The sequence below is a fragment of the Sinocyclocheilus anshuiensis genome, unplaced genomic scaffold, assembly GCF_001515605.1.
Source record: "Sinocyclocheilus anshuiensis isolate Anshui unplaced genomic scaffold, SAMN03320099.WGS_v1.1 scaffold1008, whole genome shotgun sequence".
In the NCBI taxonomy this organism is placed as follows: Eukaryota; Metazoa; Chordata; class Actinopteri; order Cypriniformes; family Cyprinidae; genus Sinocyclocheilus; species Sinocyclocheilus anshuiensis.
The window spans coordinates 240,070-262,986 of NW_015548267.1; the positions used below are offsets into that span (position 1 = coordinate 240,070).

At 38.1% G+C, this 22,917-nt stretch overlaps 1 protein-coding gene and 1 pseudogene across 1 annotated transcript; both read right to left on the minus strand.

Annotated features, from left to right (window-relative positions):
* The window catches only part of LOC107655639 (protocadherin gamma-A2-like), a 12,044-nt pseudogene extending 7,151 nt beyond the window's left edge, over positions 1–4,893 (minus strand).
* Positions 4,894–5,656: 763 nt separating this feature from the next.
* Positions 5,657–17,337, minus strand: LOC107655641 (protocadherin beta-5-like). The gene is made up of 5 exons (XM_016443204.1): positions 16,705–17,337; positions 15,392–15,402; positions 15,161–15,325; positions 6,320–6,851; positions 5,657–5,671 (listed from the first exon to the last, which is right to left on the minus strand). Exons 1-5 carry the CDS (start codon positions 17,335–17,337, stop codon positions 5,657–5,659), a joined length of 1,356 nt encoding a protein of 451 aa, XP_016298690.1.
* Between the last annotated feature and the right edge of the window lie 5,580 nt (positions 17,338–22,917).

The window sequence follows — 22,917 nt, forward strand, 5'->3', positions numbered from 1 at the left end:
TAGGGCAATAGAAAATACGGTTTGTACAGTATAAAAACCATTATGCCTATGGAGAGTCCCCATAAACCATAAAAACAAACCTGTGTGTGTGTGTGTGTGTGTGTGTGTGTGTGTGTGAAACATAACGATGTATGAATATACGAATATGTATGAAACACTTTTTAATGTAACTACATTTCAGACCTTAGTGTATGAATGTAAATAAGTCACGTGATCATTTTCGAGAACAGAACCTGTCAAAGCGATAAAATTAGAACACAATTTCACGTTGAATTAAGGCCATTGAATAATTGTAAAAAACAGAGCTCGTTAGTCCTACCTGAAACGAGTCGCTCATTTCCGCATCAAGCCCTTCAAGATCATCCACAGCAGACTGAGTCTTCAGAGTCAGACCAACCTCTGTACCGGGTAACGCATTCTCAGGAACAGGACTGTTAAGAGAATTAATTACGATTACAGGGGCGTTATCATTGACATCAACGATATCTATTAATACAGAGCAATGACTGGCTGACCCCTGACCGTCTTTGGCTTGAATCGGCAGCTCAATTGAACTTTCCTCTTCATAATCAATTGGCCCTGTTAGTTTAATCTCCCCAGACAACGAATCGAGAGAAAATATTTCCAGAAGGCGCTCGGACAAATGACCAAATTCATATGTCACTTCTCCATTTTGTCCCTCGTCAGCATCAGTAGCGCTCACTGTCACCACTAAAGTATCTACAGGAGAATTTTCAGGCAGACTGACTTTATAGATATCCTGACTAAAGACTGGAGCATTATCATTAGCATCCAGCACAGTGATGTGTATGGCTACAGTACCTGATCTCGGTGGAGTCCCGCCGTCTACCGCAGTGAGAATTAATGTCACCTCTTTCTGCTGCTCACGATCTAATTCTTTATTGAGAAGGAGCTCACCATATTTTCTTCCATTTGCACGAGTTAGTACATTAAGAACAAATTGGTCGTTGTTTTGAAGTGTATATGATTGTACTGAATTCATACCAATATCCGCATCGTGGGCCTCGTCTAATAAGTAACGATAACCTTTGCCTGCTGATTCCTGTATTTCGAATTTTATTACACTTTGTTTGAACTGTGGTGAATTATCATTCATGTCTTCAATATTGAGAACGAAGCGGTGCAGCTCTAAAGGGTTTTCCAGCACAAGCTCTTGTTTAAGAATGCATGAAGCTTTCTTTCCACAAATCTCCTCTCTGTCGATTCTCTCTGCTACGGTCAGTTCTCCAGTATTCAGATTAATGTCGCAGTATCGTTTTCTGTTACCTTCAGTATCAATTCGAGCCTTACGAGATGACAGTCTGTTCACATCGAGTCCGAGATCCTTTGCTATATTTCCAATCACAGATCCGCGTTTCATCTCCTCCGGGAAAGAATAGCTCACGTCTCCATAAGCGGTGTGCGCCATCAGCACGAAGAACAAAAGGCCAAACATCTCAGCATTAACACAGAACCTTTGGAATTCTTCAGACATTAAGCAAAAATTTAATCCCGTAACCTAATGATTACCATGTACAGGAAAATAAGCATAAAATCAAGTTTAGAATAGACGTAGATAATATCATGATAAAATATAAACACATGAGTTGAAAGCCCCGTGTATGACATCACAAGCAGGGTGGAGAGATGTGTACTGAAGACACACATTGTTTTTCAGGTGAACAGCGACACTATGAGTTAAAACAAGAAACTGCACAATGTTCATATTTCTGACAGGGTTATGTGTGGGCTATATACTGTAGTTAAAATCGTTTAGCGAAACAGCAGCCGGCAGCAACATTCCCTGATGAGTGGGAGATAAACACGACCACAATATTTATAGTATACCCCCCCCCCCCCAAAAATGGGCTATATACTGTAGTTAAAATCGTTTAGCGAAACAGCAGCCGGCAGCAACATTCCCTGATGAGTGGGAGATAAACACGACCACAATATTTATAGTATACCCCCCCCCCCCAAAAAAAAACAAAAAAACAAAAACAAATATGACAGTGCAGCACCATGGACAGAAACTGGAAAACCTGTTTTATGACAGTTCTAATCCGACGTAAAGGGCGTTTAAAAAGTTGCTGACATACGGAACTGCTTATATAAGCCAATTTCACAAAGTAGACACCGATGAGAAAGACGTTACACTACTTAGAGTAGCGTTTTGTCTCAGATTCAGTTACAAACTGCAGAATCCATGTAGAGAGACATACTGATGTCACAAAAATAAAATCAGTTTTAAAGAACTGTTAGACAACAGAACGAGACATATCAGATTTCCATTCTTAAAAGAAAAAAATCATCAAACAGCTTTAAACTTTTAGAATTAAAAAAATAGCTAGAGAGGACATTGTATTTGGCATTTATCATGGCAGATAAACTTCTCTCATTGACAGTTTGTAAACAGAAAAAGGGCCAGTCACTTCTACATCATTTATATTAATGATTATTTAGCTAGCAACGAAAAAAAATCAAACTCGTGAAACAGTATTTATGACTTAAAATTGCTCAAACATGACCAGAAAAAAATCGAAAGATAACTTATAAAGAGAACAAGCTACTTCTTAGCCTTCAAAATGAGCTTCAAAATCTTTAAGAGAATGTTGTCAATGAAAGCAGTCCATTAAAATAAAGATACTTATTTAATCTGTAAGGTTAGAGAAAAAAAAACCAACTTAATTCTACTCGAAAAGCAGCACCCATGTCAGCATCAAGTCCTTCAAAACCACAAGACCACAAATGTAACCATGTCATAACGAATACGTGTAAAACACAACTTATATTTCTGAATATAGCTTATCCATAAACTCTTTTAGGTCTGACATTAAATGTCAAAAATTTAATATAACACTTTTGTTAAAAATGAAATGACTTCACGATATCAAAGGTCCTAGAACTATCAAACATTCTCTGAGGATATAAAAAGAGAAACCAGCTCAATTTCTATAACATCTATACTCATAAAAAACACGACTGTATACAGACCTACATAAAAGCAAAACATCAACAGGAAAGAACCAGGCCTGTACAGCACCATGGACAGCTAATATAAATATGCCCTTTCTACTAAATGTACTATGCCAGTGAACTAGGGTTTACAATGAAGTAAGAATTTAAAGCATTTTATTAAATGATCTCACATAACAGACAACGGGATGGATAAAAAAAAATGTGTGTCCACAGCGGAGAGTGGACAATGATCGACATTGCGTGGGATCACATTTAATGAGTTTATCCTGGACCACATAATGTCTATGATAATGTGTTTTAATTACACAGGGTTCCAAAAATGATAATTACGTAACTGATAATATTCTAGGAAAATTCTCCTTGACAAGACTGCTGAACTTGTCGTTAGGTCACGCAATCTTTTCACCAAAAGAAGCTTTGGCAAATAAAAGCAAAAATCTGTAAACCCCATATATATTCATTCATTTGTTTGTTTGTCCTACCTGAAACGAATTGTTCACTTCCGCATCAAGTCCTTCAAGATCATCCACAGCAGACTGAGTCTTCAGAGTCAGGTCAGCAGTCAGCGTGCCCTCATTATAAGATCTGATGAACTTGAAGTCACTAGTGCGCGAGCCCGTGGTCAGGTATGCGTCATAATTGTAAGCGCTGCGGAGAGTTCCCGCGCCCTCCACCTCTGCGTAATTTGGAGGGAGATACGCGCTGGGAATGGCTACAGCTCCATCAAACAACAGTCTGGGCTTTCTCCTGCGACAAAACCTCACGGCCAGGATGATGATGATGAAGGTCAGGAAGAAAGTCTCGCGGTCTAATTCACCTGTGGTCACCAGAGAATAATATTTTTTTGATTGAAGGTATGAGTTTAAACGGGACGTTTTGCTGAATGGAGCAGAGCACCTGTCCGTTATTCTCAGAGTCTCTGTCCTGCACATTAATGATGCCAACCTCTGTACCGGGTAACGCATTCTCGGGAATAGGGCTACGCAAAGATTTCAATTGTATCTCAGGAGCATTGTCATTAACATCTGCAAGTTCTATCACAACTTTAGCATCACCGGATAAACCAAATCCATCTTTCCCTTCAATGCGTAATTCATAAACAATTTCGTCCTCATAATCTAGTGAACCCGTAACTCGAATGGCACCTGTATTTGGATCTAATGAAAACAGGTTTTTGGCTTTGTCAGAGATACGACTGAACTCATATGTCACTTCTCCATTTTGTCCCTCGTCAGCATCAGTAGCGCTCACTGTCACCACTACAGTATCTAGAGGAGAATTTTCAGGCAGACTGACTTAGCAGTGAGAATGAATGTTACTTCATTTTTCTGTTCGCGATCTAACTCTTTATCTAGTAATAATTCCAAATTCTTTTCTCCATCTACATTTGAACTGATTGTGAGTTTAAAGTTATAATTTTTCTGTAGATCGTATCTCTGAACTGCATTCTGTCCTATATCTTCGTCATGAGCCGCATTCAAGCGATAGCGAGTACCTCTAAGAGAAGACTCCCCGATTTCAAATGTAATCAAATCCTTTGAGAAAACGGGCGAATTGCCGTTTATATCCTGGATTTGAACTGAAACACGGTGCAGCTCTAATGGATCTTCTAGCATGACCTCAAATTTTAAAACACATGAAAGCCTGTCCCCGCAAATCTCCTCTCTGTCGATTCTCTCTGCTACGATCAGTTCCCCAGTACTCAGATTAATGTCACAGTATCGTTTTCTGTTACCTTCAGTATCAATGCGAGCCTTACTAGATGACAGTCTGTTCACATCGAGTCCGAGATCCTTTGCTATATTTCCAATTACAGATCCGCGTTTCATTTCCTCCGGGAAAGAATAGCTCACGTCTCCATAGGCGGTGTGCGCCATCAGCACGAAGAACAAAAGACCAAACATCTCAGCAGCAACACCGAACCTTTCAAATGCGTAAAATTAAACCCAGCAACACAGCGATACGTAAAAATAATACGATACGACATGTAAAAGAAAACAAATGTAAATCTAAACTGAGAAATTAGGAAGAAGTACAGTATAAAAGCCACCATCGACAATTTTCTAAAACGAGACGAGATCTAAGCCCTGTGTTTGACATCACAAGCAGGGTGGAGACTGTACTGAAGACACGCAGTTTTGCAGGTGAACAGCGACACGATGAGTTAAAATAAAAAACTGCATAATGTTCATATCTCTGACAGGATTGTCTGTTATATAGTTTGAATTATTTTTAAAAACAAGAGCCAATATAATTATGTCCAACAAGTGGGAGATAAACATGATCACAGTATTTTTCAGTATTTAAATAAATAAATAAAATAAAATAAAGCCATGGCGGTATAGAAAGTTAAGAGATCAACTTTATAGGAGCAAAATACAATAAAAAACACCAAAAGTGAATGGCAGTGCAGCACCATGGGCAGCCACATGAAAAACCTTTATTCTATTTTCAACCCGAATAAAAGAGAAATTGGCGAGAAAAACGCTAAATTACTTTTTTTAAATACCAACATTTCCTCAAAGATTTAATTACAAACTGCATAAACTATATACTGACACACGGATGTCACACAAAATGTTAAAATAAGCGACTCGTAAAACATTTGACTTACAATTGCTCAAACGTGAGCAGAAAATGTCCTTCAAAAATCACAAGAACACAAAATATAACAATTTTATAAAGAACTCACCTGTAAAAGACAACTCACATTACTGAATGTAGTTAACTTTCATATGTCTGACATTAAACGCCAAAACATGAATAACACTTCTGTTGCAAATTAAGTTGCTTCACAATATCAAAAGGCCTGGCACAACCAAACATTCTCTAAAGATGTGAAGAGAAAACAAGCTCAATCATGTATAAAATCAATCCGTAAAAAACACAAGCAAGCAAACCTATATAGTATAAGAGACCTATATCATACACGGTGCTGAACCACGGACAGCAAACAAAAGTATGCCATTCCTACTAAATTTCGTATTCCAGTAAACTGCCATTTAAAAATAATAAGTATGTAAAGCTCTTTTAAACATGTTCACATAGCAGACAATAAGAGAAGAAAGCAAGGCAGTAAATAAAAATGTATAGAACCTTCTTAGTGATGCATATTTCGTGAGATCACATGACTCGCCTTTATCTTCGCGCACATAACATTATCTTTCGGTAACAGATTAACATTTCTGGAACAACGTGCAATAAATATATAAAATAAGACAAAATTAAATAAAAATTGATTATTATATAAAAATACATTTTAATATAGCACAAACACACATTAAATCTCTAAAACCAAACTATTAAAAATAAATTAAAAAAATAATTTTGCTAATCCTACCTGAAACGAATCGCTCATGTCCGCATCAAGTCCTTCAAGATCATCCACAGCAGACTGAGTCTTCAGAGTCAGGTCAGCAGTCAGCGTGCCCTCATTATAAGATCTGATGAACTTGAAGTCACTAGTGCGCGAGCCCGTGGTCAGGTATGCGTCATAATTGTAAGCGCTGCGGAGAGTTCCCGCGCCCTCCACCTCTGCGTAATTTGGAGGGAGATACGCGCTGGGAATGGCTACAGCTCCATCAAACAACAGTCTGGGCTTTCTCCTGCGACAAAACCTCACGGCCAGGATGATGATGATGAAGGTCAGGAAGAAAGTGGAAACGGACACCAGCGCGATGATCAAATAAAACGTCAGTTTGGAGCTGCTCTCGTCACGAGACATGTCTTTCAGTTCTGGGACTTCAGCCAAGTTATCTGATATAAGTAAATACAATGCGCACGTGGCTGAGAGAGAGGGCTGTCCGTTATCTCTCACGGACACAATGAGGTTCTGTTTCATGCTGTCAGATTCAGAAATGTCCCGCTGCGTCCTGAAAGAATAAGGAACGAGTTTAAACGGGACGTTTTGCTGAATGGAGCAGTGCACCTGTCCATTATTGTCAGAGTCTCTGTCCTGCACATTAATGATGCCAACCTCTGTACCGGGTAACGCATTCTCGGGAATAGGGCTACGCAAAGATTTCACTCGTATCTCAGGAGCATTGTCATTAACATCTGCAAGTTCTATCACAACTTTAACATCACTGGATAAACCAAATCCATCTTTTCCTTCAACAAATATTTCGTAAACGGCTTCGTCCTCGAAATCAAGTGCACCTGTAATCCGAATTTCACCTGTATTTGGATTCAAATAAAAAAGCTTTCTAGCTCTATCAGAGATACGACTGAACTCATACGCCACTTCTCCATTTTGTCCCTCGTCAGCATCAGTAGCGCTCACTGTCACCACTAAAGTATCTACAGGAGAATTTTCAGGCAGACTGACTTTATAGATATCCTGACTAAAGACTGGAGCATTATCATTAGCATCCAGCACAGTGATGTGTATGGCTACAGTACCTGATCTCGGTGGAGTCCCGCCGTCTACCGCAGTAAGAATTAATTTTACCTCCTGCTGCTGCTCACGATCCAACTTTTTTTCTAGCAGTAATTCGATTTTTTTTTCTCCGTCTACATTTGAATTTATACTCAGTTGAAAATTGTCATTCTTCTGTAGACTGTATCTCTGAATTGCATTATGTCCTATATCAGCATCATGAGCCACATTCAAACGATAGCGAGAGCCTCTTTCAGCAGACTCCCCGATTTCAAATGTGATCAACTCCTTTGAGAAAACGGGCGAATTGTCGTTTATATCCTGGATTTGAACTGAAACACGGTGCAGCTCTAATGGATCTTCTAGCATGACCTCAAATTTTAAAACACATGAAAGCCTGTCCCCGCAAATCTCCTCTCTGTCGATTCTCTCTGCTACGGTCAGTTCTCCAGTATTCAGATTAATGTCACAGTATCGTTTTCTGTTACCTTCAGTATCAATGCGAGCCTTACGAGATGACAGTCTGTTCACATCGAGCCCGAGATCCTTTGCTATATTTCCAATCACAGATCCGCGTTTCATCTCCTCCGGAAAAGAATAGCTTACGTCTCCATAAGCGGTGTGCGACATCAGCAAGAAGAACAAAAGACCAAACATCTCACCAGCAACTCAGAACCTTTAAAATCCCTAAGAAATTAAATCCAGCAACACAACGCTAAACACATAAAAAGAAAACAGATGCAAATCTAATTTTAGAGAAGCAAACAGAAGTACAGCATATGAGGCAGTCAACGTCGATGATTTTCTATAACGAGACAAGCTGAAGCCCTATGCATGACATCACAAGCAGGGTGGGGAGATGTGAACTGAATGCACACATGGTTTCGCAGGTGAACAGCGACACCATGAGCTAAAATTAAGAAATTGCATGATGTACATATCTCTGACAGGGTTATGTCCTGTAACATACACCGAACTTGGTATATACCTAAAATTATTTTGTGAAGCAAAAACCAAGCAGTGACATTCACTGATGAGTGGGAGATAATAAAAACCACAGGATTTATGGTACTTTAAAAAAAAAAAAAAAAAAACGCGATAAAGAGGCCTACAGAGTCTAAAAGAAAAAAACACAAACACCAAGAGTAACTGCCCGGGCAACACCATAGACAGCAACAGGAAAACCTGCTCTGTGCTATATCTATTCCGACTAAAAGGTCGCTTACAAATTACTGAACTGACATCGGAATTTAAATGTTTTTATAAGACAAAATTCACATAAAAGAGACATCGATAAGAAAAAGGCAAAATTACAAAAACAGCAACATTTTTTTTTAATTCGATTACATAAATCCGAATCCATATACAAACAAACTGATGTAAGACAAAAACGTTAAAATGTGTTTGACAAAACGGCTAGTCAACAGCACGAGCCAGATTTCAGATTTATTCATTTGTAAAGTTCTTCAACAAAGAGGCTAACTGTAAGCTCTCTGAATCCAAAACATTAGCTATAGCGTAGAAAAAAAAAATAATAACTCAAATACATGACTCGCGAAACATGACTTAAGACTGACCATACAGAAAGAAAAAAATAAATTCATTGGACTATAATTGAACTACTATTCAGACTTTAAACTGAAATTCAGAAATGTTCTTTGGATGAGCCACATTATCTTGCTATTCTAAAGAGACTGCTGTCAATGAAAGCAGTCAAATCAAGAAACATTAAAAGTTCACTAACTCCAGTAGCTCTAACAAATAGCAAAACTTGGATATAACTTGGACATTTTGATGCACATGAAATAACTTAATATCAAGGGTCTGGCACAACGAGTCGTTCTCGTAGGATTTAAGAGTACAAACTCAATTAAAGACCATTTATTTGAGCGATAGAGAAAAAAAGATTGTATGTAGACCCACAATGCAAGGGCAAATCCCTGCAGCAACAGATACTGAGTGCCTGCACAGCACCATGGACAGCAAAAATAAATATGCCTTTTCTACTAAGCTTAAATCGCGGGTGATGTACAATACTTCTGCAAAGAGAACCAGTGCAAAATATATAAAACACTACTTAAATTAGCTACTTATTAGACATCAAACTGATCCTCTAAAATATTCATGTACAAACAAATGAGACTGAGCCACGTAAGATTTTTCAAAAAACAAATCTATTAAATCTGTTAATCAAATCATTAAAAGAAAACAGTATTCCTACCTGAATCGTTCATTTCCGCATCAAGCCCTTCTAGATCATCCACAGCAGATTGAGTCTTCAGAGTCAGGTCAGCAGTCAGCGTGCCCTCATTATAAGATCTGATGAACTTGAAGTCACTAGTGCGCGAGCCCGTGGTCAGGTATGCGTCATAATTGTAAGCGCTGCGGAGAGTTCCCGCGCCCTCCACCTCTGCGTAATTTGGAGGGAGATACGCGCTGGGAATGGCTACAGCTCCATCAAACAACAGTCTGGGCTTTCTCCTGCGACAAAACCTCACGGCCAGGATGATGATGATGAAGGTCAGGAAGAAAGTGGAAACGGACACCAGCGCGATGATCAAATAAAACGTCAGTTTGGAGCTGCTCTCGTCACGAGACATGTCTTTCAGTTCTGGGACTTCAGCCAAGTTATCTGATATAAGTAAATTTAAGAATAAAGTGTTCATTGTTTTGAAGTGTATATGATTGCACAGAATTAAGACCAATATCGGCATCATGGGCCTCATCTAATAAGTAGCGAGATCCTTTGACTGCTGATTCCTGTATTTCGAATGTAACCACATTCTCTGTGAACTGTGGTGAATTATCATTTATTTCTTCAATATTTATAATGAAGCGATGCAGTTCTAGAGGGCTTTCAAGGACAAGCTCCTGATTTATGACACATAAGGCTTTCTTTCAACAAATCTCCTCTCTGTCGATTCTCTCTGCTACGGTCAGTTCTCCAGTATTCAGATTAATGTCGCAGTATCGTTTTCTGTTACCTTCAGTATCAATCCGCGCTTTTCGAGATGACAGTCTGTTCACATCGAGCCCGAGATCCTTTGTTCACATCGAGTCCGAGATCCTTTGCTATATTTCCAATTACAGAACCGCGTTTCATTTCCTCCGTAAAAGAATAGCTCACGTCTCCATAAGCGGTGTGCGCCATCAGCACGAAGAACAAAAAGCCAAACATCTCACCAGCAACGCGAAACCTTTGTAGTGCTTCAGATAGCAAACAAAAATTAAATCCAACAACAAAACAATGAAAATGTACAAGACGACAAATGTAAACTTAAATTCAGAAAAATCGAGAGGACTACACTAGGTATATCAGGCAATCAGTCGCTGTCGACGATTTTCTGTAACGAGAGGAGCTTGAAGCCCTGCGTATGACATCATAAACGGTGGAGAAATGTGTACTGAAAACACACATTGTTTTGCAGGTGAACAGCGACACTATGAGTTAAAACAAGAAACTGCATGAAATTCTTATCAGACAGAATTAAGTGTTAGAACATATAAAGAACGCGTGATGTATTTAGCAAATAATTTTATTGTTATGTAACTGTGTAGCAAAACTAAAGCCAGCAGCAACATTCTCTTAAGTGCAAGAGATAAAGAAGACCACAGTATGTATGTTATTCCAAATCAATCAACCAAACAAACAAGGAAGGAAGGATAGAGATCTATACAAACAAAATAGTCAAACAAGTAGTAAATGGCAGTGCAGCACCATGGACAGCAACACGGAAAACCTGTCCTATGCCATTTCCAATCAGATTAAAAGAACGTTTAAACGATTTCTCTCAAGATAATGTTACTCACATATGAACTTAATTCTCATTCTAAACTAACTGCAACGAAAGACGACGTATACATAGAAAAGTAAAACTGCTTAAATAGCAATATTTTATCGCAGACAATTACAAATGGCAGACTCTGTAAGGAAACAAATACTGACGACTGATGAAATCTTTTAACGAGCGTGACAAAAGCATTAGTCAAAAGAATGAGACAGATGTCCTCGAAATCTTTAAATGATCACTAACAAAACTTATAGAGCTAGACTTCAAAATAAGTCAAAAAGAGTTGCAAAAAAGAATTACCTCATACATGACCAGAAAAAGTGTAAAAAAGAAAAGTCACTTTCAATATTTCAATATACGATCAATATTTTCTAACTCCAAACTGACCCTGTTCATGTGTCTACAATCAAGCATTTTAAAGATTCACGTGAACTGTTAATAAAAAAAGAACATTGTCAAATGCAGCAGTCAATTGAAAACACAAATATTAAATTTCCACCAAATTATTTTTTTAAAGTAATACACAAGTCCTACCTGAAACGAATCGCTCATATCCGCATCAAGTCCTTCAAGATCATCCACAGCAGACTGAGTCTTCAGAGTCAGGTCAGCAGTCAGCGTGCCCTCATTATAAGATCTGATGAACTTGAAGTCACTAGTGCGCGAGCCCGTGGTCAGGTATGCGTCATAATTGTAAGCGCTGCGGAGAGTTCCCGCGCCCTCCACCTCTGCGTAATTTGGAGGGAGATACGCGCTGGGAATGGCTACAGCTCCATCAAACAACAGTCTGGGCTTTCTCCTGCGACAAAACCTCACGGCCAGGATGATGATGATGAAGGTCAGGAAGAAAGTGGAAAAATGATGCCAACCTCTGTACCGGGTAACGCATTCTCGGGAATCGGGATTTTAAGAGATATAACCATAATTAAAGGGGCATTATCGTTGAGATCAACAACTTCAATTACCACAGTAGAATAACGGGCTAACCCTTGGCCATCTTTAGCTTGAACTGGCAATTCAACTGAGCTTTCTTCTTCATAATCAAGAAGCCCCGTTAGTTTAATCTCACCAGACAATGCATCCAGCGAAAATGTTTTCTGGTGGGTTTCAGATAAATGTCCAAATTCATACGTCACCTCTCCATTATGTCCTTCGTCAACATCTGATGCACTTACTGTCACCACTACAGTATCTACAGGAGAACTTTCAGGCAGACTGACTTTATAAACGGCCTGACTAAAGACTGGAGCATTATCATTAGCATCCAGCACAGTGATGTGTATGGCTACAGTACCTGATCTCGGTGGAGTCCCGCCGTCTACAGCAGTGAGAATGAATGTTACTTCATTTTTCTGTTCGCGATCTAACTCTTTATCTAGTAATAATTCCAAATTCTTTTCTCCATCTACATTTGAACTGATTGTGAGTTTAAAGTTATAATTTTTCTGTAGATCGTATCTCTGAACTGCATTCTGTCCTATATCTTCGTCATGAGCCGCATTCAAGCGATAGCGAGAACACTTTCAGGCAGACTGACTTTATAAACGGCCTGACTAAAGACTGGAGCATTATCATTAGCATCCAGCACAGTGATGTGTATGGCTACAGTACCTGATGTCGGTGGAGTCCCGCCGTCTACCGCAGTGAGAATTAATGTCACCTCTTTCTGCTTCTCACGATCCAACTCTTTATCCAATACAAGCTCTCCATATTTCCTTCCATTTTCCCGAGTAACTACGTTTAAAAGGAAGTGTGCATTGCTGTCAAGTTTATATGACTGCACTGCATTCATACCAATATCCGCATCATGGGCCTCATCTAATAAATAACGAGAAGCTTTGTCTGCTGATTCCCTTATTTCGAAATTTATTAAAGTTTGTTTGAATGTAGGTGAATTATCATTTATGTCCTCAATATTGAGAATAAAGCGATGCAGCTCTAAAGGATTTTCCAGAACGAGCTCCTGTTTTATAACACACGAAGCTTTCTTTCCACAAAGCCCCTCTCTGTCGATTCTCTCTGCTACGATCAGTTCTCCAGTATTCAGATTAATGGCACAGTATCGTTTTCTGTTTCCTTCCGTATCAATGCGCGCATTACCAGATGAAAGTCTGTTCACATCGAGCCCAACATCTTTTGCGATATTTCCAATCACAGATCCGCGTTTCGTCTCCTCCGGAAAAGAATAGCTCACGTCTCCATAAGCGGTGTGAGCCATCAGTACGAAGAACAAAAGGCCAAACATTTCTACAGCAAGAAAAAAAAAACCTTTGGAATGCTTGACAAGTTGATCAAAAATTAAATCCAGAAATACATCTATTAACATGTAAACGAAAACATTAATGTACGAATGAATTTAGAAATCTAAACTCAATCCCTGATATACAATTCTTCTGTCACCGTCGACGATTTCTCTAACAAGACGAGCTTGAAATCCAGTGTATGACATCATAAGCAGGGTGGAGAGATGTCTATTGAAGACACACATGGTTTTGCAGGTGAACAGCGACACTATGAGTCACAATAAAGAAACTGCATAATATTGACATTTCTGACAGGATTAAATCTCGGAATAGGATCATACAGAGAACACGCGCTGTACATTTAACATCATTCAGCAAAACAAAAGCCAGCAGCAACATTCTCTGAAGAGTGAGAGAGAAACACGAACACATGATGAAAGGTATTGAAAGAAAGCCATGGCAAGATAGAGTGGTACGAGCTATTATAATGTAAAAGGAAAAAAGAAAACAAAGACTACGACCAAATGCCAGTACAGCACCACAGACAGCCAAATAAATCCTGCCCTATGTCACTACCAAGTCGACTAAAAAGACGTTTGCAATATTTCACTGAATGGAATGTTACTGACATCTGAGTTTAATTCCATTTATAAATTATCAGCATATAAAGGAGTAAGGAGACAAGGATCAAAGAAACATAAATCTACTTAAAATATCAACATTTTAGAACTGATTCAATGAAAAATATCAGAATCCATACGAACACCCAAAATGACCATACCAAAATTGCTAAAATAAACGTGATGATTAGTTAACAAAATGAGACAAATTTGATTACTTTCCTCTAAACATCACCAAACAAATGCAACCTCTTAGAATCCAAAATAGCTAATGTGAAAAAGAATACAAAACAAGTAAAAACGCATAGATTCGTGCAGTATGCCCCATGACTTACAACTGGCTACCTGACGAAGGAAGGAAGGAAGGAAGGAAGGAAGGAAGGAAGGAAGGATGGATGGATGGATGGATGGATGGATGGATAAATACATCTTAACTCAGGTACTTCTCTGACTTCAAAACGGCACTCACTTGTTTGCAATAAAACACATGAAAGACCCCAAATATTTCGTTAACAGAGTCTGCTGCCAAAGAAAAAAGTAAATTTAAAAGACAAACACATAATCTGTAAGTCAAATAATAAAGTGCATTTTAAAAAGAAAGACTTGGTAACTCCTACCTGAAACGAATCGCTAATTTCCGCATCGAGCCCTTCAAGATCATCCACAGCAGACTGAGTCTTCAGAGTCAGGTCAGCAGTCAGCGTGCCCTCATTATAAGATCTGATGAACTTGAAGTCACTAGTGCGCGAGCCCGTGGTCAGGTATGCGTCATAATTGTAAGTGCTGCGGAGAGTTCCCGCGCCCTCCACCTCTGCGTAATTCGGAGGGAGATACGCGCTGGGAATGGCTACAGCTCCATCAAACAACAGTCTGGGCTTTCTTCTGCGACAAAACCTCACGGCCAGGATGATGATGATGAAGGTCAGGAAGAAAGTGGAAACGGACACCAGCGCGATGATCAAATAAAACGTCAGTTTGGAGCTGCTCTCGTCACGAGACATGTCTTTCAGTTCTGGGACTTCAGCCAAGTTATCTGATATAAGTAAATACAATGCGCATGTGGCTGAGAGAGGGGGCTGTCCATTATCTCTCACGGACACAATGAGGTTCTGCTTCATGCTGTCAGATTCAGAAATGTCCCTCTGCGTCCTGATCTCTCCGCTGTGGACACCGATAGTGAAAAGTCCCGGATCGGTTGCTTTAATAATGTGATACGAGAGCCACGCGTTCTGGCCAGAATCCGCGTCCACGACGATCACCTTGGAGACCAGGGAGCGCGCCTCTCTCTGTCGATTCTCTCTGCTACGGTCAGTTCTCCAGTATTCAGATTAATGTCGCAGTATCGTTTTCTGTTACCTTCAGTATCAATTCGAGCCTTACGAGATGGCAGTCTGTTCACATCGAGTCCGAGATCCTTTGCTATATTTCCAATTACAGATCCGCGTTTCATCTCCTCCTTAAAAGAATAACTCACGTCTCCATAAGCGGTGTGCGCCATCAGCACGAAGAACAAAAAGCCAAACATCTCACCAGCAACGCGAAACCTTTGTAGTGCTTCAGATAGTAAACAAAAATTAAATCCAGCAATAAAAAAAAATGATGCAATTGAAAAAAAAAAAGTAAAAAATCAGAAAAAAATGAGAAAAGTACACGACATCAGGCAATCAGTCGCCGTCGACGATTTTCTACAACAAGAGGAGCTTGAAGCCCTGCGTATGACATCATAAACAGGGTGGAGAAATGTGTACTGAAAACACACATTGTTTTGCAGGTGAACAGCGACACTATGAGTTAAAATAAGAAACTGCATGACATTCTTATCAGACAGAATTAATTGTTAGAACATATAAAGAACGCGTGTTGTGTTCAGCAAATTATTTTATTGTTATGTAATTGTGTAGCAAAACTAAAGCCAGCAGCAACATTCTCTTAAGTGCAAGAGATAAAGAAGTAACACACAGTATGTGTGTTATTCAAATTCAATCAATCAACCAATCAAACAAACAAACAAACAAACAAGGAAGGATAGAGATCTATACAAACAAAATAGTCAAACAAGTAGTAAATGGCAGTGCAGCACCATGGACAGCAACACGGAAAACCTGTCCTATGCCATTTCCAATCAGATTAAAAGAACGTTTAAAAGATTTCTCTCAAGATAATGTTACTCACATATGAACTTAATTCTCATTCTAAACTAACTGCACAGAAAGATGACATAAATAGATAAGTAAAACTGCTTAAATAGCAATATTTTATCGCAGACAATTACAAATGGCAGACTCTACAAGGACACATATACTGACGACTGATGAAATGTTTTAACGAGCGTGACAAAAGCATTAGTCAAAAGAAAGAGACAGATGTCCTTGAAATCTTTAAATGATCACTAACAAATAACTTTTACAGCTTGACTCCAAAATAAGTCCAAAAGAGTGGCAAAAAAGAACTACCTCATACATGACCAGAAAAAGTGTGAAAAAAATAATTTTCAATATTTCAATATACGATCAATATTTTCTAACTCCAAACTGACCCTGTTCATGTGTCTACAATCAAGCATTTGAAAGAGACACGTGAACTGCTCAGAAAAAAGAACATTGCCAAAGAAAGCAATCAATTGAAAACACAAATATTACATTTAAACAAATTAAATACACTAAATTATTTTTAAAGTAATACTCAAGTCCTACCTGAAACGAATCACTCATTGCTGCATCAAGCCCTTCAAGATCATCCACAGCAGACTGAGTCTTCAGAGTCAGGTCAGCAGTCAGCGTGCCCTCATTATAAGATCTGATGAACTTGAAGTCACTAGTGCGCGAGCCCGTGGTCAGGTATGCGTCATAATTGTAAGCGCTGCGGAGAGTTCCCGCGCCCTCCACCTCTGCGTAATTTGGAGGGAGATACGCGCTGGGAATGGCTACAGCTCCATCAAACAACAGTCTGGGCTTTCTCCTGCGACAAAACCTCACGGCCAGGATGATGATGATGAAGGTCAGGAAGAAAGTGGAAACGGACACCAGCGCGATGATCAAATAAAACGTCAGTTTGGAGCTGCTCTCGTCACGAGACATGTCTTTCAGTTCTGGGACTTCAGCCAAGTTATCTGATATAAGTAAATACAATGCGCACGTGGCTGAGAGAGGGGGCTGTCCGTTATCTCTCACGGACACAATGAGGTTCTGTTTCATGCTGTCAGATTCAGAAATGTCCCGCTGCGTCCTGAAAGAATAGCTCACGTCTCCATAAGCGGTGTGCGCCATCAGCACGAAGAACAAAAGGCCAAACATCTCACCAGCAACACCGATGCCTCTAACATTCATATCGGGGAAAAAGAAAACAAAAATGACTTGATATGAAATCAACATAGGTGTGAACTACATTTAGGAAATGAGATGCTAAAAAAGATTGGAGAGTCACAATGTCTACGATTTTTCCTACGATGTGAGCTGGAAGCCCTGAACATGACATCAGGAACAGGGTGGAGTAAAGTACAATATGAAATGAAATGATTTTACTGGTGAACAGCGACACTGTGAGTTAAACTGAATAACTGAAACTGCATAACGTTCACAACTTATTTATAGTGAAGGAGAACACTTGATTATATGATGGTGATATAAAAACAACAACATGGCTATATATAGTGCTAGATCATTAAAAAGCAAAAACCGATAGAGGCTTATTAAAGGCTTCTATTAAAGTCATTTTACATTTTTGAAGTCTTGTGCTTGAGTGAAAGCTACCAAAGCCAGGAATATAAAACATGCACCTGATAAAACATTTAAATGCGCATACATTTTGCTATCGACAAGGTGAGACGAGACAAGGCCTTTAACTGGATATGGACGCGTAGCTTAATGTTTTAAAAACAAAATGAAAAGGAAAACGAAAATATCCAATTGCTCAAAAAACTTCAACGTGTATTCATTCAAAACTGAACAATTACTTCTCTATATTTCTCTCTCTTCTATTTTAATCACTCTGAAACAAAAGTATCAGCCAGTCATGGGAAAACTTAAAGTAAAATTGTGCTCAAATCAATAAGGCACACATGAGTGTCATGATTGCAAATTGTGAATAAAAGACAGATCAAGTACTTAAAGTAGTTAGCAATGTAGGCTAAATTTCAGAACTAACATACTCCCAAAGTATTCATACATGTATACAAAAGCACAGAGGGAAAAGAAAGAAATAAAGAAAGAAAGCATTTTAGGCCGTTTTCTGTACAAAAACAAAAGCAATGAACGCATTCTCTTATAGAAAATGCACATTTTCAAATTTACACCATTGCATTAAATAAACATATCATTAACCTTACCTGAAACTAATCACTCATTTTCTCATCAGTCCATCCAGGATAATCCACAACAGATTTACTGCATAACTTGGAGGGAGATTCGTGCTGGGAATGTCTGCAACTTTTCAATTTCATATCTTTAGAAGAAGCGCAACATCTTTTGATTTCATATCACAGCTCAGTGTTTAAAAGTAAACGTGGGCCTACATTAAATCTGAAGCATGAGGCAGAAGTACAAACGATCAGAAAATGAATAACTGTCGACGATTTATAAAAAGGCAAGCTGGAAACCCTACACATGACATAACGAATATGGCGGAGGAGAGCAGATCACAATATATTTCTCGTTTTGCTGCCGAACAGCGACAATGCGCGAGTTAAATGAAAACAATATATCATTTGACAGGATGAAGAAAATTACATTAACTAAATTACTTCACAAAACGACCTGCCTCAATGTGCTATACTTTAGCAATGCTCAAGAACACAAATTCCTGTAATGTAGTTTCAAATATGCCACAACGGTATACAATACAGCTGCATCATAATAAATACTCAAAGCCAGACTCACTGTGCAGGACCATGGACAGCGACACGCACTACTCTATCTCATAAATAGAAATGCCATTTTATGTTTGAAGTGAAATAAACTGCCTTGAGAATTAACATATATTTAGAAGTTAATTCCATATTAATAACTACATTGATGAGAATACAAAACTGGACCAAAATATCAACAACGATACCCTATTCCTTCTCCAACTTACAATTGAAAATGTAAACTGGCAAAGTAAAGTTTACTGACATTAGAATGTACAGCGCTGTAAAAAATGTTAAAATTTAAAACTTATTTATAGGCTAATTGACCAGAGAAGACTTATTGCTCGATGATTTCAGAAACACTTTTGATATTTGAAATTGAACCCCGAAAAAAACACACACCTCCCTTCATTGCTCTGCCCCCAAATTCATGCAACACAGGCAAAGACTAACAGATCGCGCATCAGACAGCTCGCCTGTTACTAACATTACAACAACAGCATATATTGGTTATGTGAAACATAGCAAAACCAATTTTCCTCACGTGTGGAGCAAATATAAAGCAACCCCGGTGTCTGTTTTCAGGCCTTCCCGCTCTCTGACGTTTATCCAGCGCTGGAATACTTTTCCAATATTAAAGCGGGTGCTAGCACTTGCCTGATCATAACCCATATTTTTCCAGCTATATTCCTCTGACCTATTCCTGCTCACTCTCTCTATAAGCCTACTACACAATATGAAACTATGAAACAATACAGCAAACTATGAAAAAGTTCTACCTGAAACAAATCTGCTTAATGTTTTTTTCAGAGTCAGGTCCTGGGGAAAGGTGGGAACGATTTCCACTCCGAGAGTGAATTGAATAGACATGATACATTTATTGAAGTTATTCTTGTAGGTTTAGTACAGTTTGAACTCACAGGGCGGGTTATGTCACCGTATTTTGCATTATGTTTTTAAAATGCATAAGCTATATTCCACTACTGGCCATATTTCCTTGCTGCTCCACTTTTGAACCAATGAGCAGATGGCGTAGAGCAGCGGCGCGCAGTGAGTCAGGCTGGAATTACATTTCAATCTCCTGCGCCTCACGTCAAACAATTCATCCACCTGCATGTCAGATGTAGAGAGGGGTGAGCCTGAACATATATGTTCTTAATTGTTAATAATAATTATTGTTTTTGTTTTTTTTTAAAGCAGAACATATATAGTTGTAATTATACAACATCTGCAAAAATCATATGACAGCTGGGATGCTCAGTAAAACAGAAAATGGGGATGAACAGATGTGGATTTACCTCTAAATTGTAGAAAACTAAAACATGACTTTAACACAAGTTGATGATGCATCATCCAATATATTTTCAAGGAAAACATTCTCCACAAATACTCCAGAATAGAAATACAACGTTAATATCCAACGTAAAATAAATTCATGCATTTATTTTAACCTGTTAAAATGTTTTGAGATGGCATTTAATAACACCTATGGTCAAGAGAAAAACTGTGTGTGTGACCAGAAGTATAAAATCTTGCAACACCATGCAGTGACATTCTAGATAACTGTATAGTTTGTAGAAAGACTGGATCACAATATTAAACAAACAAACAACAATATCATCAATAATAATAATAAATAACCAACTGTATTTCAAATAGAAGCATGCATCAAAACTATAATATTATTATTTTAATAGTAATGCTAATTACAGTGTTTCTCAATCACTTTGGCACATTTTTCGAAACAGTCTTAACACTGCCTAAACTGTAAGTGCAATTGTCACAACTGTTTGCTGGAACATCAGAACACTATTGCATGTCTGCAAAAACTCACCCAAAACATTTAATTCATGACTTGAAATGTAATGTATGTTCATATACGTGCGACGGGTGTTTTCATACAAAAGACTTTCACAAAGTATGCACCTGCCTCCTCCTATCCCGCCTATGCTGTAGGCCTATCCATGATGGCGCACTTCTACCGATTTCCGGTTCACTGGCTGGCTGTAAAGAGACTGGCTGCGTTTCACTTCGCTTTTTTTGTGCCCTTCCTTCGCTAACTTCCCTCCCTCTCGTTGACTTGGAGGTACGTCATTGATTACGCTGCACGATAAGTTCTTGATCAATTGGAATCCGCTTTGGAGTATATAGGTATGTTTGGGCTGTTTAAAATAATTTAAAAGTAATTCAAATATCGTAGAGTTGTTTGGGGTGTGGGTAAATTAGATCTGCGGTGACGTCACAATTGTGTTGCATTGTGGTATGTGGAGGAGCTGCCTCAAGTGTGAAGTAGACTCGCATCCCCGGTCAACGCATTTCAAAATGGCAGTGGGGATTCCCCCGAGGGGAAGTGCTTAGGGAAGTTCGCCAGTGTGTGTCTAAAAGCGAAGTGGAACGCAGCCAATGAAGAAATAGGAAGGACGCATCAAACACACACCCACATACATGATAAAAATCCTTATTTTCACCATAATTTGCTTCATCATTATGCGTACACCAAGCGAAACTACAATTAAATTGATTAATGAATTAATTAAAAATAAAAAAATGTAAATGTAAAAATAAATACCGATGTCATTTGATTTGAGAACCTGAAAAATGTAATTACCTAATCCTATATCTATACTATACACACACACACACACACACACACACACACACACACACACATACATTTCTTGTATGATACATTTTATACATTAAAGTACACAAATCCCCAGCCTTATCTTTCCCACTTAATTTTTCATTATTTTATTTTATCATTTTTTTGTCGTTTATTTGAGTATATGAAAATTTTATGAATTCTCATTATTTTTGTCTTTAAATTTCGCAATTAATAATAAAGGTATAAAACAGGCAATAAAGGGGAGGGTAAAGTCAAACAATAGCTACTTATTTCCTTATTCTGAATCCATAAACCTCAAACACACACAGATCGTTAAAACACACACACACACACACACACACACACACATACATTTCTTGTATGATACATTTTATACATTAAAGTACACAAATCCCCAGCCTTATCTTTCCCACTTAATTTTTCATTATTTTATTTTATCATTTTTTTGTCGTTTATTTGAGTATATGAAAATTTTATGAATTCTCATTATTTTTGTCTTTAAATTTCGCAATTAATAATAAAGGTATAAAACAGGCAATAAAGGGGAGGGTAAAGTCAAACAATAGCTACTTATTTCCTTATTCTGAATCCATAAACCTCAAACACACACAGATCGTTAAATGCTTACAGGCGGTGGCGCTGTTTAGTCGCACAAAAATGTAAGCAAACTCAATATCTCAATGTGTGTGTTTCAGTACAGTAGATACCAGATGTTGAGACGGGGGTTAAAAAGAAAGGAAATATGCATAAAATTGTCATGTTTACAAAAAAAAAAGTTTTATCGTTTATATGACTCGTTTATATGACTATTTTTTTTTTCTTAATCTCATTATTATTTATTAATAATAAGTATTCAAATGCAACTATTTGCACCTATGCAACTATGCAACTAGGCCTATTTCATCTGTCAAATAATGTAATACGTTTTAACATTCAAACGGCAAGCCTTTCATTTATGTGCCATGGATGCCTGTAGTTTGAATGTTCATTCAAAAAACTTACAGTATCTACCACATCTGTAGGCAAGAATAAAAAAAATCTCTTCTTATATGAAAGCTGTTACAGCCTTCAGTTTGAAATCAGTATAAAATTGTCATTTGACTTTTTTTTTTCATTTTATATAGGAGTATGTGATTATATAAAAGTATGCTACAGCTCAGAAGTCTGATAAGACATGATTGTCCTTGTCCTTGCATTATAAAACTAAATAAAACTAATATTAACTGTAAGCTTTTTCATTTTGTAAGTTTTTTTTTAGCATTTTAAATGTTATTTTTTACATTTCATTTTCACATTTGAACACAATTCAGCTCCATGTGTCTATGCCCTCTCCATGGGAATGTTTTCTCAGTTTTACAGACTTTATACACTGCATACATAGTGCATTTTATAATCTTTAGTAAACACCTTTAGTAAGCAATTATCTGGGGGGGGGGG

Excerpts from the sequence above, each read along its gene's own strand:
- LOC107655641 (XM_016443204.1), bottom strand. The coding sequence starts at position 17,337 with ATGAATGTTAGAGGCATCGGTGTTGCTGGTGAGATGTTTGGCCTTTTG. Across the intron at positions 6,852-15,160 it reads GTCCACAGCGGAGAGATCAG|GACGCAGCGGGACATTTCTG; the intron begins GACGCAGAGGGA and ends TTATTCTTTCAG.